The sequence below is a fragment of the Penicillium digitatum genome, chromosome 5, assembly GCF_016767815.1.
Source record: "Penicillium digitatum chromosome 5, complete sequence".
NCBI classification, from domain to species: domain Eukaryota; kingdom Fungi; phylum Ascomycota; class Eurotiomycetes; order Eurotiales; family Aspergillaceae; genus Penicillium; species Penicillium digitatum.
The window spans coordinates 1,734,512-1,761,318 of record NC_089388.1 but is presented as its reverse complement, the minus strand read 5'-3'; the positions used below and the strand labels follow the sequence as shown (position 1 = coordinate 1,761,318).

Here is a 26,807-nt window from a genome sequence, read left to right as displayed (position 1 = left end):
TATATGAACTATTCAACCAATATGAAAGATAAACCCTTTACAAAGTGAGCCGGTAATGTTAGGTGGCCATCGGGATGCTCAGCAATTGCCAGTACGTGTAGTTCCATCCACCCGGAACCGGTATCGACCGCGTCTGAAGGTCGAAGAAAAACTTACCATGCATACATGCAAACCGAACATACCCAATAACGCCAATGTGTGACAGAACATAAAAAAAAAGAAACCATATAGACACAGACAGAATCCGACAGAACCTCGTGTATGTAGTGACCAGGGGCCGGTTCCGGGGCGCAGAATTGTCTATCCCCAGACTAGGGATGAAAAGAGGGAAAAAGATGCAAGAAAATGCAAGGCTTAGTAGCCGATTAAAAGGAGATAGAGGAAGAGGATGTCCTGCAGTCATTTGTAGTCCACCATGCTGTACGATGGCTAACCGGGGGTTTGGCTAGTTTCAAGGCATGGAAATGAGGACGAGGGGCTCCAAGAGCCGACGAAGAAGAAGAAGAAGAAGAAGAAGGAGGAGGAGGAGGAGGAGGAGGAGGAGGAGGAGGAAGGTGGTAGACAGCGAATTGCTATCAATGCTGGATGATCAATGAGAATCCATCAACCCATGATGCACAGGAGCCGGAGATTCCAGCAATCTTGTAGCCCAAAGGAGGTATCAAAGTGTGGCTGCATGAAGTTGGTTAGCGTGCTGCAAATATCGTGAGAGGATGAAAGAGGATACAGACCCGGAGCCACCGGCCGGATTTCCATAGATACCGGATTTTCTCCCAAGGCTCGTGAGAATTTCGATCCCATCAATCCAGAGACCAGCCCGGACATAGAACCCAAGGAGAATTTCACTGCGTCGAGTATCAAGGACAAACTCATCACCACCAGGTTTGCCCCCTCGCTTGCCGAATAGTTGACTGGTCGCGTCTTCGTAGCAGAACTCGATACCATCAACTGCATAGCCATGGTAGACTTTGATCGATGTCAAGAGTTTTGTTTTGATGAAGGCACATTCCAGCAAAACCTGCTCTGGCTCACTGCCTTCCATTGCTGATTGGCCTAATCTGCCACTTTTGAAACCGGACTGGCTTTTGGGCAGTTTGACGAGAGAATTTTTCGATTTCAGATCGCCAATGTTCTCAACAGTGTAGCTCCCTAGTGCACCAGAGTAGACAACCATACGAATGTTCTTTTTCTTTTCCTTTTCGGTGCCATAAACACGTTGGCGAAGCTCAATCTCTGTGACGGCGACTTGTCGGGGCAGTCCGTTGGGGCTTGACTCGCTGTTCAAGTATTCAATGAAGGTGTTGCAGAAGGTATCACCCTCAGCATATAATTCTATGAATGCAATCCCCGACGAAGCAGTGAACAAGATCTTGCCATTCTCGACTGGCCATACCTGGACGCTGTTGTCCGAAGGGGGAGCAGGGTCACTTGGGAGTCGGAAGCTGGGGTGGAATCGGAAGCGTAGCGCATCGAGGCGGTGCCAGCTACACTCGTCGTTGGGCAAACACACCTTTAACCCTTGAGCTTTTGTGCGCGTTGAGAACGGCTCTCGGGTCAGGAAGGTTCTGTTCAAATGCACGTAGTCACGAAGCATGACTCCCGACTCCTGGTGAGGACATCCGAAGAGATGGCCGACCTCGTGCAAGTGAGCACCGATGCCCAGGATAGCTGATTCCCAAGTGGAGCCCGCGTCGCCACAGTCATTGGCGACATGGTTCGTATCCGTGCGGGTGCAGTCTGTGAACGCATCCACGACTTCTTCAAGACACGATGGATAGCTTTGGAGGCAGTGAGAGCCGAACATGGCCATTTTGATATCGTCGTCGGCCGACCCTAAAGCTGCATGGCCGGTGATCATCTGGGATTGGGTATCCCAATGAGAATCGAGCAGAAGAACGGCGACGTATTGCTTCTGACCAGGCTGAGGCTGGAAATGATTTCGCACTGCTTCTTTAGCAATGGCGAAAAGCTCGTCTTTCCTCTCGGCTTTCTCATTCTGTTGCGCGATATTCAGATCTCGAAGTTCGGCCACTGTTTTCTCAGTGCGGACCACGTGAATCTTAGCCTCATTTCGCATCTGGCCATGGGCCAAGTCACGACGGCTTAAGCTACCAGACTGCCACTCCTCCTCGAATCGGAAACAACGCCGTCCGAAATTGTTGCGGAACATCTGTTCGCCAGTGAAGGCCTGCCAGAGATAGGCTGCCATGCGGTACTTTCGAATCGCCGTTTCCAACCCGTTTCCTTCGCGTTCTACCCTTTCCGGTACTGCATCGTAGGTGCCGTCCGAATCTTTCCCCAGGAGGATGACTAGCTGCAATGGCGGGTTGTTGGCCAGAGGAAGGTAGTTGATGCAAATCCAGGAGGAGTGGATGGCGGGGTGGGTGCTGCCCGTGGACAACTTTGGCGAGACAAAGTCAAAGCGAAGGCGATTCGGACCGGGAACTAGATGAACGAGGACTTTAAAATGCGATGCCGTGACTGGCCAGCAGGTCGACGGGAAATTATCTTGATGATGGACGGTGACGTTTCCGTCCAGCGGATGCTGCCTTGGGTCGCTGATTTGCCCATACACGAGCAACACTTTCTGGTTGACCTGCACGACAGTCAGACACTCGATTTTATTTCACCACAAACCATCATTTGTATTTGTCTCCAATTCCTGTACAGGCAAACATACCCATGAATTATCAGCCACGGAGACCAGTCTCGGGGCGTAAGGCGAGACAGGGGCTTGTGATCGGTACGCGCCATTGACCGAGGAGGAGCTGCTACCCTGTATCCCAAAGCGATCAGAGTCAGTATCGTTAGTTGTCACGGGAATGAGCATGGGGTACGTACAATAATGCTGTTTCGATTGCCCACCAGAGGCCCCGGTCGCTGCGTAGGCGGGGCTAAACTGACTGCGCTCACTGCGCTGATTGCGCTGGTGGGTTCGGATTCATTGAGAGCAGGAAGATTGGGGGTTGACAGAGTTGGTCGGATCGATAACGGTGGAGTGATGGAGTTGTCAGAGTCGATGGTAGATGATGAGCCGGAGACTTCCTCCACATTTTGGGATGGAGTCTTGTGAAAATTAACCTTTGAGAGACGCCGTAGGTCTTTGAAGAACGGCATGGTGAGGTTGAGAGAAGACAAAAAGACGGAAGGTTCCTTGTTTTTTTAGAGGCGGGTAAAATGGTCAGGAACAAGGTGACCGTTTGCGGTTGACAACGAATCGCCCCGCAAGTCACCAAATAGGGGGAGGGGAAGGGGGATGATGTCTGAATATGTCTGATTATAAGATTGGCAGTTAATAGAACTAATTTGTTGGGAAAGGAAAAGATTCAAAGGTCAGGGATTCCCCTTGGCCAAAAAAAAAAAAGTAATAATCATCATCATCATCATCATCAGCTATAGAGAGCACTTTTTTAAAAAAGCCCTTTGAGCAGTTACGTACTAATCGTCGCCGCCTCCTCACCATTCTATCATCAGCTCAACCTCTTTTTGAGTCGAAATGTTTCAGTGTGGAGTGGGATCTAACGTCCTTGGCTTAGATCTTGTCGAAGAGCTCACATACCCGTGACCACATCGGTATGCCTCTGGGTATAGTTCCCTGTTTCAAGACCTTCCTGATGTGCATTTTCAGGAATGTATGGATTTTTGAAGTTACGTTCGAAAATCCTCTTCAGATGGGAATCTCGAAACGGGGTAGGGCTTCAAGCTTAGTACCGGACCTAAACAAGCATTCTTTTCTCTCCACCTTGTTAGATAAACATCTCGAATGCTTGTTTTTCTCCCGTTTCTCCTATCCCTCCTCCCCCCTTTTTTTTTTCTTTCTTTTATCTTTCCTAGGATTGAGGACTGTCCAGAAACCATATAACTGCTTCCGGCAGAGCATACCTCCGGGGAGATACCTCTCATCCTTCGATCCAAGTGGACTGGAATCTGTGGCTGCATACCTGGTTTCTATAGGGACGAAATCTACAGGAAATCAAATTTTCTTTGTCAAGCGTTTTTAGATCAGACTGCAGACTGCACAGGGTATGTAAGGTGGGTGATGGGAATCCTAGAGTCCATAATTAGATCTTCGGACCATACAATTATGTCATAAAAGATACAAGTTGGGGGCGTTTCAAAGTTAGCTTTGTAAATAGTTCTATGTGAAAGTACTATATCTAGAGGGTAACTAACTCCATGTACAATACTTCAGATATAATGGATACATAGATCTGGAAGAAAACAGATTCAAAAAAAAAAAAGAAATCAAAACCACACATGCCTTCTACCCCAATGTCAAGTGAATGTTTCAGAATAGATCTTGACTTTTTTCAATCCCAATTCGTTCAAGTGCTTCTCCAGAATTGTTCTCCGAGTTCCCGCATTTTGCCAATCTCTCACCTTTTCCTTTCGCCCTTTCGCCCTTGCTCCCCCCCCCCCCCCCCCCCCCCCCCCCCCCCCCCAAACCCCAACTTTGACACTACATACGAATACGTCTTTAATTTGTTGCGGGTCTCACGCTTGTTTTGCCGGGGTTTCTGACACAATGCCTCTCTCGCAGCCTGGCTCGGCAGAAAAAACGATCCGCAAAATTGATATCGCCCAGGTAAGAGATGGAGAAAAAAAAAAAAAAAGACAGAGACAGCGGATCCTTTGAGAGACAGGCTTGGTTACTAGTCCAAATACTTGCCACTACCTCTAAATGCTTCGAGATGACATTATTGGTGATGTGGGACTGACCCTGGATTATCTTCACGCAGGTTTCTCTTAGTCTGCAAGATCGATTGGGCCTTGCCAAACTCAAGTACCAGCACGGTCGACTGCACGGTCTGAACCCGAACCAGCAGGAGAGCCGACCCGTTCTCGAGAGTGATAAGCCTTCCGACTCTTCATCCGAGTTCTCACGCAGTCGCTGCGACACCCCATTCACCTCCCCTCCCCTCCAAGCTTCCACCTACTCCAAGGAGCTCCCTCGATCCGCCCGCAATAAACATGCTGCGACCTTCAATTCTCGTGCCATGCAGCCCATGCTTTCTGCTAGTCGAAAGCGCCTACGGTCTGACTCTGATTCTGAACGTCCTGCGAAGGCACTTCGGGTCTCATGGAAAAGTTCTTACCGGCTGCCGGAATCCTCACCTGGCATAAATCGATATGGCATGAGCCGACGTACACAAGTTCCCTTCATGTCCGAGGCTACAATCCCAGAAATATCATCGCCTGTATATCCCAGACCGTCAGAGGAGATCGATCCCGATCTGCCGCTGCACAGTTTCCAGACCATGAGCCCAATTGTAGGCTCCTCGCCTCCACGAACTCCTCCACCAAAACACCTGCGATTGACCCGGAACAACCAGCGTCAGAACCACGAGGATGGTGCAGATTTGCTTCTATATCTCGCAAACTCCCCGACCCCTGCGCGGGTTGCAAGGGGCAACGGAAATCAGGCCTTCCCACCTTCCACTCCTCCCAGCCAGCACGCAATACTGCCAGGCATGACACCTACACTGGGGGCAGGCATGTTCGCCAACATCAGCACCCCAAACCAGCAATTCAATTTCGCTGATTTCGTGAATGTGACCCCTAGCCCGGCGCAACCAACCTGGGGTGGCCGCACTCCAGGCAATCCTGCTCGCACTCCGCTTACCAGCAACAGAAAGCGTTTGAACTTTGATGCCCTGGTTCCTCCGAGCAACTCCAGCCCTCGACTTCGGGCCAAGGAAACCGGGCTGGTGCTACAACTCGGCGGCGAACTACACCCATGAATCCCAGCGTTTCTGTTTCTCTCTACATTTTACTCTTCTCTGTTCATTTTTTTGCCTTAACTCCCTCTTAACCCCCTTGACGACTTTCTTATGATCATGTTATGTACACGTTGTGTTCATCCCCTATGTAATTTGACCTCCTTCCCAGTGTGGAGGCTTGCTCATTCGAGGACAGCCTTGAGCCTCGACTGGGAAGCCCCAACCCGGACTTGCATCCTCAGGCGTTGTCTTTATTGTCGCTCAAATGCTTCACTATTATGTCTTGCATTACCTCTCATTCATCAAGAGCTTATGTCTTTCTTTTTTTTGGGGGGTGGGGGGAGAGGAGGGTTCTTTGTCACTGTTGTCCCTCGACCAATCTACCGTTCACTCCCATCTCCTTTCTTTCGTTTTCTCTTACACCCCGCATGCCTTTGACGAGACTGTTTAATACATCTGCATGGCTCTTGTCTTGATTAACGAAGATGAAAAAAAAGTGAAATGGAACACGTTTCTTGAGAACATACGTGTATCTCAGCACCGCCTAAAAACCCAGTTTCGTTCCATCATGCTTGTTGACCTAAACACCACGGTGGCCCAAGACTACTATGTGTTGTACAACACACAGATTACTGTGGATCACCCTAGGACATTCTAGCCCAGCATACAGAGTAAACTTCCCTGTGACTTGTTGGAAAATCGTCGTTCTCCTTGGACCACGTAGTCAACCCCTCATTTTCACGTCCAATCCGGTCGCGTCTTTTCGCGTCACTTTCGCGTTACAGCTTTAGCGACTTTTGAGCTGCCAATCAGAGACGATGGGCCGAGTCAAATGATGTCATTTGATCGCTTAAATTCCGCCATTACGTAGGTCGGATGTTGATATCTACAAGAATAGGTCGGTCGCTTATTTCGGTCGCCGTAAGCCTACAATACCACAATTCATCTAATTGGCCAGGGATAAAACTAGGGATCTTCAAGTTCAGAACATACCAACGTGTATTTACCTGTTTTTTTTAGATGCTCCTTAGATGGTCTTTTTTCGACGTTAACGAAGGCAGTGAAAAACACAAACGGTGCAGAGAACTTTTCTATGTACAAAAGTGACAAAGGGCATAAGAACAAATAGAAAGTATAGAGTAGCAAAAATCCTAAAGATCTACATGGAGCCATCTCAACACGAGGTCTCCTGATGCGAAATCATAGCATTCGGAAGAACAGTTGCCCTCACAAGTCAAGGAGCTCCGAATCCAGTTCGGGTCTCAATAAAAGTGCTTTGAATTCACAAGCACACATATATGGATGTAGCATATTTCTTTTAACGAACTCGTATCGCTGATTGTTGGGAACTATCTTATGTAATCTGTAAATGCATCAACGCCCACTTTTTAGGCGTTTTTGGCCCGATATTATCACCCCCTCGAACCATAGATACAGGGTTACTGACTGCTATTACCATGTCGCTGTTATTCTATGGTTGAGCCACGGGTGATAATATCGGGCAAAGGAGCTTTACAAAGTCGCCAGACAAAAGCTCGAAGAGGGTGATGCTATCTAATGTTTTTCAAATTCAGCTTACATGAATTGGCACTAACCTATATAGCGATCATGCTCTGGCTACGCTACTTGTGTCGTAAGGTAGGTGCTACTTAAGGGCCTTGCATCCCACATAGGTCTTTTTCTTTCACACTACGAGGCCGGGCGTGTTCAACATTCAACCACCCCCCCCCTTTTTTTTAAACTTCAACTTCCTCTACATTGCATTGTTCCTCCTAGTAGTCTAATTCTATCTCCTGACTTTGACGCGATTGTGGTGGGTGCTAGGTTCGCAGGATTTCGCTTGTTAACTCTTTGTTCTAGCCTTTCCCTTCTTTCAGTCTATAACGGCATCTCTAACGATAGATCCAGGTTGGTGGAAATTGGATTCAATATGCGAGATACTGAGCGTTGCAACGGTCTCGGGGGGGGGGGGGGTGGTCTTGGTACTCCAATCGCTACCCTAGCGCACGAGTGATGGTTCCTTAGCCCTTCTACCAAACTATGATCGTCCTAGGCGAAGCTGACCCGAGCGAAGAAAAGAGACTCAATTTGGGCGTGGTAGACATCAGGAAAGAAGGCCTTGTAAAGATCACAGAGAAGATATCAATGGTGTCTCAACCAAACATGAATTTGACGTCATTATCTGCACGACTGGATTAAGGGCTTTTAGTGCCTCTATATCCGGATTAAACATCACCGACAAGAATGGCGTGCATTTGACTAATCTCTGGAAACCCTGTATTATTGCCTGTCTAGGGATGGCTATCCCTGGATTCTCCAACATCTTCTACCTTGGTCCACAGGGCCCAGAAGTCAACGTAAGTGTTCCCACTACTGTTGAATTGTCAGGCACCAGACTTCCTCGGCAATGTTGGGCTGTGGCCAGAACCTACAAGTTTGTAGTTAAAGTGTCTATGTGTTTTAATAGACACCGGCGAGTGGATGCTCCCAAGAACTTTAATGAATGGTACAGTGATGCTCATCTGTCCGTCCACTACTGCATAGTTCTTGGTGACCCCCCCAACTGAGATGACACAATTCACAAAGAAGATTAAACATTGCATAAATGAAACTATGCATGCCTCTACAGAATCCCTTGGCAACTTCCTCACGTCGCAATCAGGAGTCCGGAGTCTAGTGCCCTCCCTAGTCAAAATTTGGTCCATATAGATCCTGTAGATCTTTCTGCACCAGAAATTTGGTTGTTTTTTTTTCATCTGAATACCGTATCTTTCCTACGCAACAACTTACCAATACTTACAAATTGAGAGAGTTGGCGTATGCAATACACCGAGCAAAGATTAGCGTGTTCTTGGCGGAGCCACATTGTACGATAGCTTGGCCCGTGTCTTTGGCGTAGCTTGCATGCTAAACCAATCTAGCCTGGCCAATCCAGATAGTTTGTTTGGATCTTAGCTGTGACGCTGTTGGGCTATGCTGACGGCATGCTCTATGGCTATATTGCCATCTCGCATCACCAACCAACATCTTCTAGGGGATCCGTGGCACAAGACCCGGAGTAGGGACTATCAATAGAGATCCCTGTTGTTCCGTTGCTCACATCTCTATAGGTTTACTTGAGCAAACACAATCGCAAACTTGAGGCGACTAAAATCTTTGCTTTTTTGTACTTCGAATGGATGGTTTCTCGACGTTCCATCTTTCCATCTGTGCTCATTTTCAGCTTCACACCACAGTGCAAACATACTGTATTCGACCTTGAAATGAGCGTATCTGAAAGGTATGGCAGCATAGTCGTGTGTCGTTTTCCATTTGCTTAGTCTCTCCTATTCTACTTCTTGTGTCGGTCCAGATTCACTGCGATTTGATGTCCCCATTGTACCTCGCTCCCGTGCCCACAGTCTTAACAGCGCATTTGTTGAACATCACCGGCCTTCTTCTAAAATTAGATTCACCGTCTTCCGAATGAGATTCACCGACGCTCCTGATCTTTTTCAAACTTCCAAGCAAAAGTGGGAATTGTAACTCATAACGCAAAAAGGGCTTTGCAATGCCAAGGACGGAACTGGTCAGTAATTGGTCGGATGGTGTGGGGATATGCGGGCCGTAGCCTGACGAAACATGTGTTAACCTTAGGAAAGACCCGTTGACCTATCTACTTCAAGCCCACACCACGTCTACAGATGCAGTCTATACCCCATTTTGTTTTGAATTTTCTTTCAGAGTACAGCTACCTAATTTATTCAGTCGAAAATGTCTTATCATGTCTGCTGAGGGGTAAGACCTCGATCGAGACTCGCGCCGGTCAGAGTCTTCTTTCGACCGGGTAATCGGGCCGACTGGAGATGGTAAGAGGGCTATAAAATAGGTCAATTCCCCAGCTCAGGTTTTCTCTCCCGCATTAGTCCTCAGAACTAGCATCACCATCCCTCTTGTCTGTTTGCCATCATGAGCCACCTGCCTCCAGTCACTACGCCCAGCAATGGCGTTGCTTTCGTTGCCGGTGCCAATGGAATCACTGGCCATGCCATTGTCGAACACCTTATCGGGCGTCCTGCGACGGAATGGTAAAAGATCCTGAATTCCCTGATACGCAACCCCTTAGATGGCTCTCTTGTCCGAGTCTAACTAGAATTCTTGAACAAGGTCAAAGATCATCATCTCCTCACGCAGACCCCTCAACGCTCAATTCACCGATCCCAGGGTTGAATTCATTGCCCTGGACTTCTTGAACTCTTCAGAGAGCCTTGTAGAACAGATCAAAGAGCTCTGTGAAGGTGTCACGCATGCATTCTTCACATCGTACGTCCACAACAACGATTTCTCCGTTCTCTACAAAAAGAATGGCCCCTTATTCCGAAACTTCTTGGAAGCCGTGGATCAAGCTTGTCCAAAATTGGAGCGGGTTGTACTACAGACAGGCGGAAAGGTACGTTGTGATCTTCGAGTTCCCGGAATCTTTCTTTGCTCCAGGCATCAAAAGATTGCAAGCGCTCATTTTTACTTAGCACTACGGATTTCAATTCCGAGAAATGAACTCTGCACTCAAAGAAGAAATACCTCGATATGACGGACCCGAATCTATCTTCTATTATGAGCAAGAAGATGACATGTTTGCGATCCAGAAGCGTCGCCAAACCTGGAGCTACAACATCATTCGTCCCATGGGAATCATTGGATATGCCTCTCAATGTAGGACACCCCGAGAATTGATTCGGTTATCAGTTCGTGACTGACGCAAGGAATAACAGACATTGGTATCAACGAGGCTCTGCCGGTTGCTCAGTACTTCCTTATCTGCCGTGAGCTCGGCGTGCCTCCTAAATGGCCGGGAAGCTTGAGCACCTACCTTCGGGTCGAGACTCAGTCCTATGCCCCTAGTATTGCCGACTTGACCGTGTGGGCTGCTACCCAGGATGGCTGCAAGGATGAGGCATTCAATCACACGAACGGCGATGTGATCATCTGGAAGTTCCTTTGGCATTTCCTGGCTGACTACTTCAAGACCCCGCTAGGCTCGGATGAGCCCACGGAAACCACCAAGCCTGTGGACATGCTTGAGTGGGCCAAGGACAAGCGTCCCGTTTGGGAGAGAATTGTGGCCAAGCATGGCGGTGATGTCAACTCTTTCCAGTTGGACTCATTCGCCCTGATGAACTGGTACATCACACCTACTGAGATTGAGTCACCACTCATTGCCTCGGTGGGAAAGGCAAGAAAGTTCGGCTGGATTCGCTTCGACGACACTCAAACCACATGGATAAAGACCTTCGAGTCCTACCAGAATGCAGGGGTCTTGCCCGTTCCCTAAGCTGGGGGTGGTGCGTTCAAAGGCTCTCGGTACAGCTTTGGGGGGGTTTCATTTGGAATTAAAAAAAATCAAGTTGGATCTCCCGCAAGGTTGCAAGTACCATTCTGAATGGCAACTCACACCCGTTTCAGCCTAGAGAATGATCGGGGATACTGGCTTCGAGAATTGAATCAAAGAGGCTAGGCAAGTTAAGTGATAGCACAGAAATTGAATTGCTTGACCTCTGCACCATGTGTGAGTTTCAATTAGAAATCTGTTCGTATTTACTTTATTCTCGTCCGATCCTCCAAGATTTCAAACCCGAGTTGTCCAATTCGTATAACTTTCCTAGTGACATCACCCTTTATTCAACCATGTACTCCGTACTTGTATTCGACATTAACACATCTACTCCATTTCCTCCTCTATCCCCTCCTCCTGGCCAGCCTCCCCAACCTCCCCAACCTCCCCAGTCCGCTCCATCTGCTTCCGCCACAGCAACGCCAGATAATCCGACGAGGTAGCCTCATCAATAGACTTGTCCTCGCGAACCTTGACAAAGCGCGGAAAGCGCAGACTCAACCCGCGCTCATCGCTAACTAGTCCAATAGCAGCCGGATACGTAGGACTGAGCGTGATATCTGCAAAAGCCATTTCCCACACCTCACATGGTTCAAACCACACGTCTGGTTCGCCGTAGTACTCGACGTAACTAGGGCGCGAGATGACGTTCGTGCTGCCGTGCGCGTACTTTTCTTTGTTGCTTTGGTAGAATTTGTCTGTGAACCCGGAAATGCATTTTGTTACAGCTTCTAGGGATCCTGTTTCCGGGTTGCGGACTGCGAGTAGGATCGGGGACCACCATTTCGCTTTACGCCCATGGCCGTGCCACCCGGCTATCGGGATTAGGTCGAGAGTTTCGGAGGATGTGCTGTAGTCCTTTTTTACTTTGAGCCAGGATTCAAGGCGTTTGTCGGGTTCGTAGGTTGAGAGAAGGGGTTTGCGCCGGGTAGATTTTTCTTTGGGTTTGGGGTTGATTTTGGGGTCGGATGCTGCTTGGTTTGCTTGGTCGGTGGTTGTGGGGGCTATTTCTTGAAAGATAAGGTTGTTGGCTTGAGGGTTTGTGCCGCGCTCGTTGTCGAGGAGTTTCACCATGATGCCCTCACACTTAACATCGATGGCAGATTTGAAAAACTCAAGAACAGGCTCGGAATCCGCTGATGTTGCATCCATGCTCTTCACCCAGCCGAAGTGCTTTGGAATCTCTGTAAAAAGACTGCGAAGTAGTTCGCGGCGTTCTCGAAAGGGACGGTCTAGCAAAGGCTCGCCGTTGAGATACATGAGGTCGAATGCGAAGAGACAGACATTGACTTTGATGTCTCCGATTTCAACGTTCTTCTTTGCGCGATTGGTCAAAACCTGGAATGGCTTAAGATTGCCAGTCTCACGGTCCACGGCAACTACTTCTCCCTCCAGGATAAAGCTCGACACGCCTTCTCCCCGGATTTGCGGGACCAGGGAGACAAGATCTGGGTACTTCTCCGTCATGAGCTCTAGATGGCGTGAGAAGATGGAAACTTTCCCTTCCTCGTCACAATGTACCTGCGCACGTTGCCCGTCATACTTGTACTCGCAGCTGAAGTCCCGACCTTGGAGCTTCGTCAACATCTCCGACAGATCGCGTGTGATGCTGCCCAGCATCGGTCTCAGTGGGATGTGCATGGTTAGGCCGCATCTGACCAAAAGCTCGTCCGTGGGCCCGATCTCTAATAAGCAGGGCACCAAATCATTGTAACTAGGATGTCTAGCGTATGACGCTTTAACGGTTTCTTCTGCATTGATGTAGACTTCCGCAAGCTCGTCCTTTTTCAAGTGTGCAAGTTGATGCGGACGAACCTCGAAATCAGCGCCGATTGGCTTGGAGTATAAGACAGCTCGTGCGAGAGCTATCAGCATCGTCGTCTTGACGGCGCCAATTCGCAGATTCTGGACTAATGTCCGGACAATGTATCGGCTTTCCTCGGCACCGCGCGCATCCTGTAGAAGCTTCTCGACGATCCTCTGCTTGGTTTCTTGACTACCAGGTCCTTTGCTGGTGGCGATTTTCTTCAGTGACTGGTAAACTCCTTTGATCCTTAACGGCTTCGGCTTCATCAGAGTAAATGATTGTCGTTTTTTGGCTTCGAATGCAACATCTCCTGCATCGCCGTGCTTATTATACAGGGTCTTGATCCCTTGGCTATTGAGCCCGTATATCCTTTTTAGTGCTTTCGAGATGGAGGAGCCTCCCAGGCCTAGCTCTAGTTCATCGTAGGGAGGTGATATGGAATTGGTTGCTAGCCACACAGCAGGTAGGACACTTGATGGGTCCCCTTCAATCAAAACCCGAAGAAAGTTGACCAGCGTATCCACAATCTTTATTCGACTGGTTGTCGCATTCGCCAGGACAAAGGCTCTCGTTAATAAAGCGTAAGAAGCATCCCCACCTTCGATTTCCCAATGCGACCGCAGTTCTGCTGCATATTGACTCGCGTCGAAGGTTTGGGGGCTTTGATCCAGCGGAATCGCAAGGGATACTGTATCCTCCGTCCCAGCTGATGACTGTAGTGAAAGAGTGCTCTTCTTTGGCATTACCGGCGCAACCATCGGTAAAACAGGCGGGTCTGACATCGATGGAACTGAATTGATTTGCAGCTCAGCTTGTGAATCTTCGGTAGGAGTGTGTGCATTTTCCTGCTTATTCCACTCAGCCTGTAGCTTGCGCGCAAGAGCTTCATCGGAGAGAGTTTGCTCAGTGACATCGGGACCTTTTAAATTGATTTGTTCAGTGTTCTGTTCTTTGAAGAAAGACTTAATACCGCGCTTCGGTGGTGACGAATCTCCATTTCTTTTTCGCTTCTTGGCTGGACTGGACATTATTCAAGGTATTGATAGTTTGAAAGCTCATGGTTGCCACTGCACAAGACGTCAGTCCAAAAGGCGGAGAACAGTAGGTTTTAAAGTCCATCGAGCCCCATAATTCAGTCACCGCTCTATTTGCCGCAGTGCTCCTATTTGATTTACTTTGATCTATACGATTAGGACAGGGCGAAAAAAAAAGGTTAGAAGCGCTAAAAAAGAGTGTCAAAAGACTTTTAAAAATGAAAATGTTTAAAAGAGTGTTGAAATACGTGCTTCCAAAGAGGGAGATTTTCTAGGATATGGAGTTAATTCAGTCCTCAGACATTCGAAAAGACATCTTTGATGTCATTGTTTTGTAGGCACAAGACACATGACTTGGCTGAGGTTGAATCAAAGCAGTCAGTGCTCATTTGCCGGCAAGAACCCGCGACGGACTCTAAAACCTGCCGTAGGCGGAGATCAACATCCGCGACACCTTGCGCTTCCCCAGTCAGGTTTCCTCCAACAATGGCTTCCCTCACGGAATTATCTTCGCATGAGCGGACTCGGGTCGAGGATTATTTAAATGACAAGATTCAGGTTTCTGCCGATCTGGAGAGCTTAGATTCATTACTATCTAGTCTACGCGCGCAACAGGAACTTCAGCGGAAGCAGGTACCGCCCCTCATAACCCCGACCTTCTCTCTAAAAACTACTGATACAAACCCGTGTCCAAACAGCTAGCAGAAGCCAGCGAAGCACTCTCAAATGCGACAAAAGCGTCTAACGAGCATGCCGAAGCTACTCGAAAGCAAGCCGAGGCGTTCACCGCGGAGCAAGTGGACATCGACCGACGATTAATGGCCATCACACAATCCGAAACCAGCGATGAGGCGGTACGGGATTTGGAAAAGAGCATGGAGAAGCTCCACAGGCTTGAAATATCCAAGGGATATGTGGAGTTGCTCAAGGAAGCCGAGGAATTGAGGTAATGCCACATTCACCTGTAGTGAGGGGCTGGATACTGAGAAAGCAAAACAGCAAGCAAGCTTTGGCAGGCATTGCCTCCGAACCACGCGCAGCTTTGAAGCCGTATGCCCGACTACGAACCATCGTCGGACAACTGAAAAACGCTCAGCCTGCTGCCGAAGGGGCGGCTCCCCATCTCGTCGACTATACAGATAAACTAGCCTCTGCACTGAGACAACAGATGAAGACATACTTTAGTGACCGGCTGCAGAAGACACTGGAAGAATTGAACTGGCCGACAAGACAACTGAATGTTACCGACCAGCTCCTGGCCCGGTGGAGGCAAGATGTTGAATTGTTGATCGACCTGCAATTACCGTATGATCAGCCCCTTCGTGTCTGGATGCATGTTCTAACAAGTCTCCTTTAAGCGAACTTCCAAGCCGCGACGCACTCGCTTCCGGTTTGAGCTTCGAGCCTCCAGTCCTGTTCCCATTAGAGGTTATGGTGCATCATCTCGATCTCCGATTCAAATATCACTTTAGTGGAGACAAACCAACAAACCGACTGGACAAGGTAAAGTGAACCTAGGTCAACGCAGAAACAGAATTTTAACTTGGTTTCTAGCCGGAATATTTCCTCTCGCACATTATGGACCTTGTCAATCAATACGGCGGGTTTTTTGTTTCTTATCTGCAGCCCATCTTTGATGAAAGAGCCGAAGCAGTCGGTCCAAGTCTGGAATGGCATTTTTACAATGCATCACATAGTTACATCACTGCATTGCTTCCTATGCTGAGACAGAAGATCAGCTTGTTCCTCCCTCAGATCTCAAACTACCCTCAATTGCTCAGCCACTCCATTCATGAACTGATGAACTTTGATAACGAGATCCGAGAAACGTGGAACTATATGCCAGATCCGTATGCGGATGAAAATTGGAAGGGCGTGACCTGGGAAGTGTTGACCAAACAGGGGTGGTATGATCGATGGCTTCAGGTTGAGAAGGATTTTGCACTGGCGCGTTACAAAGATATCATCGACACCGCGGATAGCGGAGAAATCGATTATGATGGCATGGAGCTCACTGCAACGAAACCAACAAAGGCTGCAATCCGCGTGAATGACCTTCTCGAAACTATAACCGAGCGCTATCAGCCATTGCCGTCTTTTAGCCAAAAGCTGCGGTTTCTCATTGACATTCAAATCACCGTTTTTGACCAATTCCACGAACGCCTCTGTTCTGCACTAGAGGCGTACCTCGCGATGACTTCGACACTTGGGCGCACTGTACAGGGAGCCGACGGGCAAGCCAGCGTCGAGGGTGTGGCCGGGCTGGAGCGGCTGTGCAGGGTGTTCGGAAGTGCCGAATACCTCGAGAAGAAGATGGAGGATTGGAGCAACGATGTGTTCTTCGTTGAGCTCTGGTCCGAACTTCAAGATCGGGTTCGACAAAATCGAGACAGCGGTCGCAACGTAGTAGGTACTATGTCTGTCACAGAGGTAGCGTCGCGTACCTCACCCGCAGTTGCCGACAACAACGGCAGCCACACCGCGGCCTCTTCCGATGGCGCTCTCTTTGATGAGACGGCATCTGCCTACCGTCGTCTTCGACTTCGCTCCGAAACCATCATCACATCCACATTGTCCTCCAATATCCTCGCCGCCCTGAAGCCCTACTCTCGCGTCTCCACGTGGGCAACGCTGTCAATCCCCTCTGCCACAGCGGCGGGATCTCCTCTCTCGCCCACTTCCGATCTCGCGCATGCAATGCGTGCTTTGTCCACGCAGCTCTCTTTCCTCTCTCGCGCACTGGGAACTGCGCCTCTACGACGAGTCTCGCGCCAGCTCCTGCTGTCTGTCCAGAGCTACATCTGGGACAGCGTCCTAACCAAACACACATTCTCTGAGACTGGAGCGGCCCAGCTTGCTAGCGATGTCGACCATCTGTGTCACGTTGTGGATTCTGCACTCGGCGCGTCTGGCCAGGCGGGCATCTCGTTGCGGATCATCAAAAAGCTTAGCGAGGGACTGCGTATACTTTGCTTGAGTACGGCTGAGGACGAAGGGGATGTCTCTGCAAAGGAAGACATGCCTTTAAGATTGTGGGATGTAGAGAAGAGGCTATTTAGGGATAACGAGAGTGCACGGGGCGTGCTTGCTGAATTGGAGATCGACTCTCTATCGGAAGCTGAGGCTCGCTCCGTGTTGGAACGTAGGGTCGATATTGGCGGTTGATGGCTTTGATATCACACTACGCACAAGCTATTCCCTCTACTCAACTAATTTATGAATCCAGTTCGGGTAAGTATAGCTCGAACCGATGCCAACTGCTCTACAACCTCCCCATTTGAGCTCCGATACATTGGCTCCTTGTTCGTAGGATGTCACATTGATACACAGCCTCACTTATTGCACCAGATCTCTTCTATGTCGTGTCCCATCTCTCATGTCCATAAGTTCTACTCTCTATATGCAAGGAAAATTTTTTTTAGAAAAAAAACGAAACGAAACATGCACCTGCTCAAACACGATGGACAACAGGGCCGTGTCCACGCTCACCAAGCCGCTTAACAGCTGAGTTGCTCGCCTTCAAAGACTCAACAATACCGGGACCCACCTCTTCGATGGTGCGGACAAGCGAATCAACGGTCTCCCTTGTCGTCTGGACATTCACCACGCACCGGAAGAACTTCCCGTTCCCAGCCGCATCGTCGTCCCCACTGGGAGGCGCAAAGTCTACCATAAAGCCCTTGTGCACGATCGCATGCGTCACTTGCTCAGTGACCTTGCTGTTATTCTTCGCGCGCTGTGCCTCGTTTGAAACAATGCCGCGCGGGTACACGAACTCCTTGCCTGGAGCGTAATAAAAGCACACCTGCAGACAAGGCGGGGGGTTTTCGCTAATAAGAACGAAATCGGGATGTTGCTCGATGGTGTTAGCCAAGTGCGCAGCGATGTCACAAGCTGAGTCGATCTGCTGTCGGTAGCCCTCGTTGCCGTAGTATGTCCAACCCAAAAACAGCTTGAGGGAATCCGCACGTCGACCACATTGGAGAGTGAGGTCTGCCAGGTCCCACACCTCCGGGGACTCGACTTCCAACTCGTCGCCGTTGCTAACAGGCTCGTCTTCTTCGTTGTGAAATAGATATCCCGCGGGAAGGGTGTTGGCCATGTGGAACTGACGCATATCCGAGGCCAGCAGGTACGAGCAGGTGACTGGAACGCCGAGCATTTTGTGGGGGTTAATGGCAATGCTGTTTGCTTTCTCTGCGCCGGCTAACTTATGCTTCTGACGCTGGGAGAAGACAAATGAGCCGCCCCAGGACCCGTCGATGTGGAACCACATGTTGTATTTTTGGCAAATGGCTGCGATTTCGTTGAAGGGGTCAAAAGAGCCCAGGACGGTTGTGCCTGCGGTGGCATTGACATAGAACGGTGTCCGGCCTTCGCTCTGCGCCTTCTGGACCAGCTTCTCAAGCTCGGCTGGGATCATGCGGCCGACCTTGTCAATGGGGACGGGCCAGACAGCACTGCTGCCGAACCCGAGCATCTGCGCTGCCTTTTCCACGCTGTAGTGGCCATGTGCGCTCGTGAAAAGCACAAACTTGTACTCGCCGTTTCCGTCTGTTTTCGTGCTCGGGTAGAGGTTGTTGCGCGCAATGACAATGGAGGTGGTGTTCGATGCGGATCCGCCTTGTACGGAAATACCTCCTGCCTGTGGGCCGTTCAGGCCGAAGAGGTTCGCCAACCGCTGGCCGGTATATTTCTCGATGACTGTCAGCGCAGGTGATACTTGGTAGACGTGTACGTTGGTGTTCAAGGTAGCGAGGATGAGCTCTGCTGCCACGCCGGGCGCATTGGTTGACGCATACAGCTTGTCCAAAAAGCCCTGGTGCCAGGTGTTGACCGAGTATTTCAGGACCTTTTGCAAAACCTCAATGAGACCTTCCTGCTTCGTGCCTTTCTCTGGGATCTCGAGCTTAAGAATATCCCGCAGCTCTTCGGGCTTCTTATAATTTACCAACGAGGTCACAGTCAGTTCAGTGTGTCCATGGGTGCCATTAGTGCCATTCTTCTGTGTCGAACCCCCGCAGAGATTCTCGTCTGCGGATCTGATAAATGGAATAAGAAGGTCTTCTACTGCTTTCAGAAGCTGAGCAGAGTGATCACATCAGTATCAGAGCATTGAATAAAGAAATCAGCGGGGGTGCAGATCATTGCGGTATGGAGTTGACTCACGCTTTGCACTTCATCAGCGCGGTTGGGGTGCACAATGCCTGACATTTGAACAGGTTATAACGTTCTAGTATGTAAAAATGCAAGGAGGAACAGCACCGAGCCTATGCAGAAGATATAACCTTGAAAAGAGGGCAGATAGCGCAATTGAAAGAGGAAAAAAAAGTTCTCCCGGCGACCTCGGGAGCGACACTCCCGCAAAGCCTGACATCATTGGCATCTTCAGCCGGCATGCGATGGTCTATACTCAGCTATGTTGTATACTCTTTGTTTGTGGAATGGATTCTCGTAAAATTAGTATCCTCATAATCTAGGTAGTCCGCATACATCATATGCAGACAGGGATGTTAAGATTCGGGATCTGCAGGAACCCGGTAGCCTCATGTGAACGTTGCCAGTGAACTAAATATAACTTAGGTACAACTGGACAATTTTCTCCAAGTTTCTAACATGTTTTGAAATTTTAGATCGTTTTATAATATAGCTACAGAAAATAGATATAATGCAAGAAAAAAAAAAAATTGAATGCATCAACGCCTTTTTGTATGAGTACATGTGCAAATCGTCCAAAATTTAACTTTATCACCAATGTACCTATTCATCTGCTAGCCACCGCAGTCTGATTAGCACCAGTGGCACCAGCATCGGCTGCTTCCTTAGCTGCTGCATATCGAGCCCGAGCCTGTTCAAGCTTAGACTTGGGGCGTTCAGCGCCTTCATTGCTCTCGGTTCGCTCCTCAAAGCCCTTGGCCTTGTAAGTCCAATCGCGTCGGCGGCGCTTGAAGAGATCCATTGACCAGTTTCGCCAGACTGCGCGACCCACAAAGGAATCACGGAGCTCTTGTTCATGCTGCTCGAGTTCTCGTGCCATACGTTCCTTGACAAAGAAGATATCCTTGGTTGCGGTCCAGAGCGCATCCACTACGTGTGACCCACTGCTGCTCAAGGCAAGAGGTGTGAGGTGACCCTGGAAACGGGTGGTGAGCTGTCGCCGAATTTGAGGCGTGGAGGTTGTGGAAGTCAGGGCCTGTTGTAGAACGCGGGAAGAGGTGGGTTCTTGGGCAAGTTGTACGATGGTATCGGAGGATTGGGCGAGAAGACTCGTATAGACAAGCTGACTCAGCGGGCCAGGAACGGTCAACATGGCCTGTACCAGCAGAGAGCCATGTAGTTTCTCTGCTTTCTCGGCTGCAGATACCGGCGGTGGGCCCCGTGGCTTGCGGTCCTTTCCGTTGTTGTCCTCGTCCATAGCGTGGTTTTCAGGTTGTGGGGCGGTGTTCTCGGAGGGGTTGAATTTGAGCATCTGCTGCAGTCTGATAACAGGATCCTGGCTATAAGCAGCCTCGAGTGCTTCGGCAAGAGGCTTTGTGTCGACGCCACGGACCACACACCGCTCGATCAACATCTTAGGGACAACGAGTCTCGACCGTTCAACCAGGCCTGGAATCTCAGGGATTATGTTGGTCATGGCAATCTTCAAGTCATCCTTGCCGAGTCTTTCCAGCATCCGAAGAACTACATATCCAGCAGTGCTATTGCGAGAGAGAGAACCAATCCGGTCACCCAGGTTGTTCCTGTAAAGATTTTTGAATGATTTACCAGGAAGGTATCGCACCATCGTCTCTAGTAGGCGAGAACCCACTGGATCGTAGAGGAGACCACGAATGAAAACCGCGCTTTCGGATTCTTCCTCGAACGACTCATCGGGAACCAGTCTGCGAATGGTCGACTTGGGATCTTTGGCGCTAGATTTTCCAAAGTGCGAAAGCTCCAGGAACAACAGTACTTGAAGCACAGGATTTCCAACTGGATGCGTAGCCAGGGCTCGGAGATAAACATCGTCGAGACCGGAGACCATGTCGGTCATGATCTTCTTGAGTGCCGGCTCAAACGCCTCTGGAACAGCGTGTTTCTCGGTTTTCGATTTGCTCGCCTTATCCTCACCCTGAACAGTCGGGATTTCAATTCTTTCCTTCTTGCGACTCGCAACAAACGACTCATTTGAAGTAACATCCACTGGTTCGCCTGCAAGAACCAGCAATAGAACTCGGATTGTGTGAGATGCAAATCGCTCCGTCAACAGATATCCCCAATTTTCCTTCAATTCCTCAATAACAGCCATGAACATTTCTGCAAGCGACAGCTCCGGCTCTTCCTCTCCTTCCTCGTCCGATTGTTTAGGTTGAGACTTCGTCTTTTGCATCACAGCAGGTGCAGCGTGAATGAAAAGCGTCTCACAACAATGACTGGCGAAGCGATGCTGCACTAGGTGGAGGAATTGGCCGATGAATTTACTGAATATCCGACGCAGTTGTCGAGCGTCTGACATAGAGATCAATTTCTCCATGAGTCTCGAACAGCCCTGACTACAGGCAATCTTCAACTCCTTGCCACTGGCTTCCGAGTATACACTGTCGACAAACAAGCTACGCTCTTCAGCGTCCTGGAACTGGTTCAGCTCCAGCATTTCGTTGGCGCGCTGGAAGTATTCAGACTCCTCCTCGTCGAGAAGACCGTAGAAAACCATGTCTCCATCCGCATTAGGTCGCTCACCTTCCTGATCTTCGCCCTGGTCAAGTGGAATGTAGTCCTCATTTTCGGGAAGTTGGACGTCGTCATTGTTCTCGTTGGTCTCGTCGGCGTCGTCGGCAGAGGGCTTCAGTCGCTTTGCGACGGGATCTTCCGGTGTTTCCTCCAACTTTCTCTTGGAGTCCTCTTTTTGGGCTTTCTTTTCGGCCCTGCGGCCTCTTTTTTGTTGTTCACGAGGCATTATGGTGGTGTGTCGTGAGGGAAGATGGACTTGAAGCGCTGGAAATTTTTTGGATAAGCGGTGGTCTAAGCGTCTCCGCGGTGATAAGAGTTTGGTCTGTTTGCAACTGCGGGCCATTTTACAAGACCATAACAAAAGGCCGATCATTGAACAGATTTAATTGCAATCGCATTTCATATGGCATCACTAATATACACGGTTCATTTTTATCCTTTACACTGCAGAATAAATGGCAGAGACATGGCGCCCACATTCAACACGCTGTTCCATGCTCACATTACGCTTCCCAACCTTGCCCTTGTGACGAGGCATGATCTGTAATCGTGCCTCAGCCTGGGTTTTCTTGTTTTCGGGGGGTGCATTAATGTAGGTAGGCTTGGACTGGTTGCTTCTCTTTCCTGTCCCTAGCTGGAAATGCTCATTGCCTCCCCACCAGAGTACATCATAGCCCCAATCTTTAGATTGATCTAAAGAGTCCCTGGTAGTCTTGCTTACATTGGTCTTGTTGTCCAAGATAGCAGAGACATGTGTTGTACCGACAGACATGGCTCGAATGCGGATAGGGGTCATTTGTTTTGTCTTCTCGTCATACTCCCTCACACCACTCAAAGCCTTTACCTTGGTGGGCGAATCCTGCAGATGAACCCATCTGCCATTGCCGAGAGTACCCCAAATTCCCCTACCACAGGCCCATGTGTCTGCAGTTACATTTCCAAGATCATGAACATGGGCAGCCTCTTCTTCGTAGCCCAAAATGCGCTTGACATCGACAGAGAAGAAGGTGTTTGCACCACCAGCAGCAATGCTGGTAACCTTGGGCAGATAGAGGTTTCTTCTATAGAGCTTTTGAACCTTAATGTGGAAAGGAGCGTCCTTGAAAGGCCTCTCCGGTTCAAAATCCACACCCAATTGGCCAAATGAGTTGTCGCCAAAGCCAAACATACGGCCATCTTTGGTTAGCGCCAGCGAGTGGTAGTCGCCACAGGCAATCTGAACAATCTTTGAGCCTTCGAGAGCTGTAACTTCGTGGCAGGCATCTGCTGGCCCCTTGGGTCTGGTTGACCAGGTAAGTCCCTCTACGCCGAGTTGACCAAGCGAAGGGTAATTTTCAGTGGATGACGCCGCAGAGAAGACTCTACCAGAGCTTGTGAGAAGTAGCACGTGTTCCTGCCCTCCACTGATTGTAGTGACCTTTTCACCAAGCTTCAAAGATGGGTTCAGTACTCGGTAGCTTAGATCAGATCGATTGGGCCAGAACGGCACCCAAGAGCTTTCCGTTGTCTTTGGGCCGGTGCTTTGTTCGTCCTTGGATATGGGCAGTGAGTATACAGTCCCATCCGAGGAAAGCGCGATGATTCGACTTTCGGACAGAGCGAGGGAGATGAGATTCTTGCCGGTCAGAGTCGCCGTGGGTTTGAAGTCCGATTCCGAAAAAGCGTGGCCCCATTGAACCAGATCTCCATTTTCAGTGATTGCTGCACCAGCCTTTTCTTCGATCTTGAGATCTCTAAGCACCTGACTATCAAAGTATTTGAAGCGCCGAGGAGTCTTGACATCGATGTCTTTGGATCCTGGATCCACCACACGATAAACGTTTGACCCCCATGTGTAGACAGCGGGACTTTTCAAGCTTCTTTTTTCTTGAATGAACTGAGCTTGAAGATCGTTGACGTCAACGGGCTCTTTCTTCGTAACTTCTGGGCGACTCATCCAAGCCTCCTTTTCACCATCAGCCACGTATGAGTATCCAAAAAAGGCTACAGTTCCTATGACAGCAAATCCAAGAGAATTGCGGATCCAGTGCGATGATGGGCCTTGCTTTTGCGATCGACTGCTAGCAAATCGGGACCATGGCGCATTTCGTGACGGAGTCGTCGAGTATCTGAGTGGACGAAAAGCGAGGACAGAGTGCGTCACGGGCCGTCGCATTTGTGAATTCAACATTTTAGATGATGGCTGGATGACCAGCTAGAGCATATCCAAACTGCAAAGGTGAAGTTAGATCCGGGGAAGCTCTCAATGCCGCGCCTGTGAGGCAATCCAGGCGGGAGCTCTTGGCAGAATCCCTCTCGGAGTTGACCACATCGCAGTTGGACTTCAACGTCAAATTTGGCCTCAATTTCACTCTGGATAAAGTTAGCAGAGAGATATGAGCTGTGGACTGACCCCTATAACACTCCCTGGGCCTTAAACGCACCATGCCTTCCACTAAGCAGCTCCGTGCCCGCCGCCAAACCGCTCCCTCTGGCCCGCCGCGCAAACCCACCACCGAAGAGACCGAATCAAGCATACAAGCAATCGACGAAAAGCCGCCCAGCGATTTTGAGTGGAAAACACCAGGATGGAGCAACGAGCTTGACTTTTCGCAGTGGCTCGATAGTATCAAGGGTGACTTGATTGAGGAGAGCTATGACGAGTACCAGTATGGTCGACATTGAACGGTCATCAGAGGCGTACTGATTTACTTTTCTGCAGGAATTGCTTGGATGAACTTGAACAATCTAAGGAGCACATTGACGAAATCTTAACCAATACCCTGGCCCTTCTGGATGACCTATCCAGCTTGTCCGAGTCATTCAGATCGGTCGAGACCCAAACATCGAACTTCGAGAAACAATGCCAAGGGCTTTTGTCTGCCCAGAAACGAGATACAAAACTTGCGAATGGCATCCAGAACAATCTCCACTATTACGACTTCTTAGATCCCGCATCGCGACGGCTGAATGCCCCCGGCGCGGGCAATACGGTTCGCGATAAGGAATTCTCAGATATGTTGAGGCATCTGGACGTGTGCTTGGATTATATGGAAACACATGTGAGTAAGAAAATCGCGTATATCAATGCGCCTAGGACTGACCTCTATGCAGCCGGAACAAAAAGAGGCAGAGGTCTATCGCTCGAGATACCGACTACTGCTAACGCGTGCCTTGACGCTTATCCGCGGCAACTTTGTTTCTTCACTTAAGGATATTTACCAGAATGTCTCCAAGAAGATGTCAGATCAGCAATTGAATGACACAGCTTTGTCAGCCCTCCTGTACGCCAAATTTAGGGTTGGAGCACCTGACATGAAGCAGATTGGAGTCGAGATCCAAAAGAGAGCTGTGCCACCACTTGAACTGGATCAAAATAATGAAGCTGAATATCAAAGTCTGATGAACGAGCTGCACAGCAATTACTCGGCTACTCGTGGAAAGCTGATCATTCCGCTCGCTCGCAAAAAGCTCGGCGAAATCACACAGACGCCTAGTTCATCCAAAGACCTCGTTGCTTTTGCTCGAGCTAGCATCAGTTATATTCGTGGACTGTGTCTAGACGAATTTGATCTATGGGGGGAGTGGTTCCACGGACAAGGCGGTTTGTATGACTTCTTGGAGACGCTATGCGAACCACTCTATGACCACCTTCGTCCACGAATCATCCACGAGTCCGATATTGTCAAGCTATGTCAGCTGTGCAATCTACTGCAGACTCGCTATTTATCGGACCCAGAAGAAGAACAAGAACAAGTCGAGACGAACCGTCTTGACTTCTCTGTCTTGATCCAGCCCGCTATGCAAGATGTTCAGGCCCGACTTGTCTTCCGTGCTCTGGCTTTTCTGCGCGACGAAATTGAACGATACAAACCTCGCCCAGAGGATACGGACTACCCCATGCGCAACCGACAGGCATCTCTGACTGTCTCCGATACTCAGATATCGGGCAAAAAGGACACATCTGCGGACACACTAATCGACATGGCCAAACAGAGCGACGACGCCGGCGAATCTACGCAAGAGCAAGACGGTAAATGGGACTTTGAGACCCAGACCGCCCTAAAGGGCTGGTATCCAACCTTGCGAAAAGCTATTTGGCTCCTGAGTCGGATATATCGCCTAGTGAATGTAAGATGCTTGTCCGCAACAATCCTAACCAACCACTCATGCTGACCACCCCAGTCCACCGTCTTCGACGATCTAGCCCACCAAATCGTACACCAAACAACCCTCTCTCTCCAAAACGCCAGCACACTAATCTCCGCCAAAGCCACACCAGCTGATAGCCAACTCTTCCTCATGAGCCACCTCCTAATCCTCAAGCAACAAATCGTCGCCTTCGACATCGAATTCGTCTCCGCCGATATCTCCTTCGACTTCTCCGGCATGACAAGTACGTTCTGGGAGCTACGCGAGCGCGGCGGCCTCTTCAACCCGCGAAACCTGATGCGCCTCGTCGGCCACGGCCTCATCCCGCGCGTCGTGGAGAATATGCTCGACGCAAAAGTCGAGCTGGATGGTCGCCTTCGCACAGTCATCAACGACTTCATCAATGCCTTTGCTGCTCGCATGACCGCCTCGCTGCCGGCTCAATTCGTTGATTCCCGGAATCTGGCACGCGGCGAACTTATCCTTCCTTCCTGTCGCACTATCGAGAAGCAAGTACCGATTCTGCGTAAGGTCTTGAATGAGTATATTGACGACACGCGTATGAAAGAGACGCTTGTTGGGGCGGTCCAGGACCGCACCATTCAGATCTATGAGGACTTCTTTGAGAAGTATACTTCCTCCGAGAAAGCCAAGGGCAATTTCGTAAGTAAGAAAGGGAAGGGTCGAGATGATGCTGTCTGGGACGTTAATACCTTTGCTGAGTGGTGCGAGGGTGTGTTCCGTGTTGGCGTCGCTGGGTTGCAAGCTCATATCCCCGAGGACGATGACGACATCCTAAGCACCAACTCCTAGGATCTGGATCCGACCTCATGATCTTTTTTCTTAATTTCCGCTTTTCGAGCATAGATACCATGTTGAATTGAGCACTATTGTACATTTACAAGCCGAAGAATTTTGTTCTACGTGTTAGTCCCGACAGCAGGTCTTGCTAGTGTCGTAGTAAATCACATTTGGACTGTAAAGAGGGAACAATGTAGTCCCCCCGGTAAATGTTATTATCCACAAATGAGAGA

General features: G+C 49.5%; 9 protein-coding genes across 9 annotated transcripts; 4 read left to right on the top strand and 5 right to left on the bottom strand.

Annotated features, from left to right (window-relative positions):
• Window positions 1-575: 575 nt before the first annotated feature.
• Window positions 576-3,117, bottom strand: Pdw03_1815 (Zinc metalloproteinase, putative; the record flags this gene model as incomplete). Its single annotated transcript, XM_014680964.1, has 4 exons — window positions 576-672; window positions 732-2,596; window positions 2,681-2,776; window positions 2,842-3,117. The coding sequence occupies 4 exons, from the start codon at window positions 3,115-3,117 to the stop codon at window positions 576-578; spliced, it is 2,334 nt and encodes a 777-aa protein (XP_014536450.1).
• A 1,408-nt stretch (window positions 3,118-4,525) lies between these two features.
• Pdw03_1814 (Transcription factor Nrm1/Whi5) lies at window positions 4,526-5,741 on the top strand (the record flags this gene model as incomplete). Its single annotated transcript, XM_014680965.1, has 2 exons — window positions 4,526-4,585; window positions 4,740-5,741. The coding sequence occupies 2 exons, from the start codon at window positions 4,526-4,528 to the stop codon at window positions 5,739-5,741; spliced, it is 1,062 nt and encodes a 353-aa protein (XP_014536451.1).
• Window positions 5,742-9,668: 3,927 nt separating this feature from the next.
• Pdw03_1813 (NAD(P)-binding domain) lies at window positions 9,669-11,031 on the top strand (the record flags this gene model as incomplete). Its single annotated transcript, XM_014680967.1, has 4 exons — window positions 9,669-9,787; window positions 9,867-10,149; window positions 10,229-10,412; window positions 10,472-11,031. The coding sequence occupies 4 exons, from the start codon at window positions 9,669-9,671 to the stop codon at window positions 11,029-11,031; spliced, it is 1,146 nt and encodes a 381-aa protein (XP_014536453.1).
• A 387-nt stretch (window positions 11,032-11,418) lies between these two features.
• Window positions 11,419-13,926, bottom strand: Pdw03_1812 (DNA ligase; the record flags this gene model as incomplete). Its single annotated transcript, XM_014680968.1, has 1 exon — window positions 11,419-13,926. One exon carries the CDS (start codon window positions 13,924-13,926, stop codon window positions 11,419-11,421), a length of 2,508 nt encoding a protein of 835 aa, XP_014536454.1.
• Window positions 13,927-14,418: 492 nt separating this feature from the next.
• Pdw03_1811 (RINT-1 family protein) lies at window positions 14,419-17,097 on the top strand (the record flags this gene model as incomplete). The annotated part of the gene is made up of 5 exons (XM_014680969.1): window positions 14,419-14,565; window positions 14,631-14,878; window positions 14,932-15,237; window positions 15,291-15,435; window positions 15,487-17,097. The coding sequence occupies 5 exons, from the start codon at window positions 14,419-14,421 to the stop codon at window positions 17,095-17,097; spliced, it is 2,457 nt and encodes an 818-aa protein (XP_014536455.1).
• A 286-nt stretch (window positions 17,098-17,383) lies between these two features.
• On the bottom strand, window positions 17,384-19,146 carry Pdw03_1810 (Glutamate decarboxylase, putative; the record flags this gene model as incomplete). Its single annotated transcript, XM_014680970.1, has 2 exons — window positions 17,384-19,015; window positions 19,102-19,146. 2 exons carry the CDS (start codon window positions 19,144-19,146, stop codon window positions 17,384-17,386), a joined length of 1,677 nt encoding a protein of 558 aa, XP_014536456.1.
• Window positions 19,147-19,696: 550 nt separating this feature from the next.
• On the bottom strand, window positions 19,697-21,868 carry Pdw03_1809 (Nucleolar protein 9; the record flags this gene model as incomplete). The annotated part of the gene is made up of 1 exon (XM_014680971.1): window positions 19,697-21,868. One exon carries the CDS (start codon window positions 21,866-21,868, stop codon window positions 19,697-19,699), a length of 2,172 nt encoding a protein of 723 aa, XP_014536457.1.
• Window positions 21,869-22,081: 213 nt separating this feature from the next.
• Window positions 22,082-23,812, bottom strand: Pdw03_1808 (Mitochondrial protein Fmp25, putative; the record flags this gene model as incomplete). Its single annotated transcript, XM_014680972.2, has 1 exon — window positions 22,082-23,812. One exon carries the CDS (start codon window positions 23,810-23,812, stop codon window positions 22,082-22,084), a length of 1,731 nt encoding a protein of 576 aa, XP_014536458.2.
• Window positions 23,813-24,066: 254 nt separating this feature from the next.
• On the top strand, window positions 24,067-26,586 carry Pdw03_1807 (Golgi complex component Cog3, putative; the record flags this gene model as incomplete). The annotated part of the gene is made up of 4 exons (XM_014680973.1): window positions 24,067-24,290; window positions 24,344-24,683; window positions 24,736-25,752; window positions 25,807-26,586. 4 exons carry the CDS (start codon window positions 24,067-24,069, stop codon window positions 26,584-26,586), a joined length of 2,361 nt encoding a protein of 786 aa, XP_014536459.1.
• Between the last annotated feature and the right edge of the window lie 221 nt (window positions 26,587-26,807).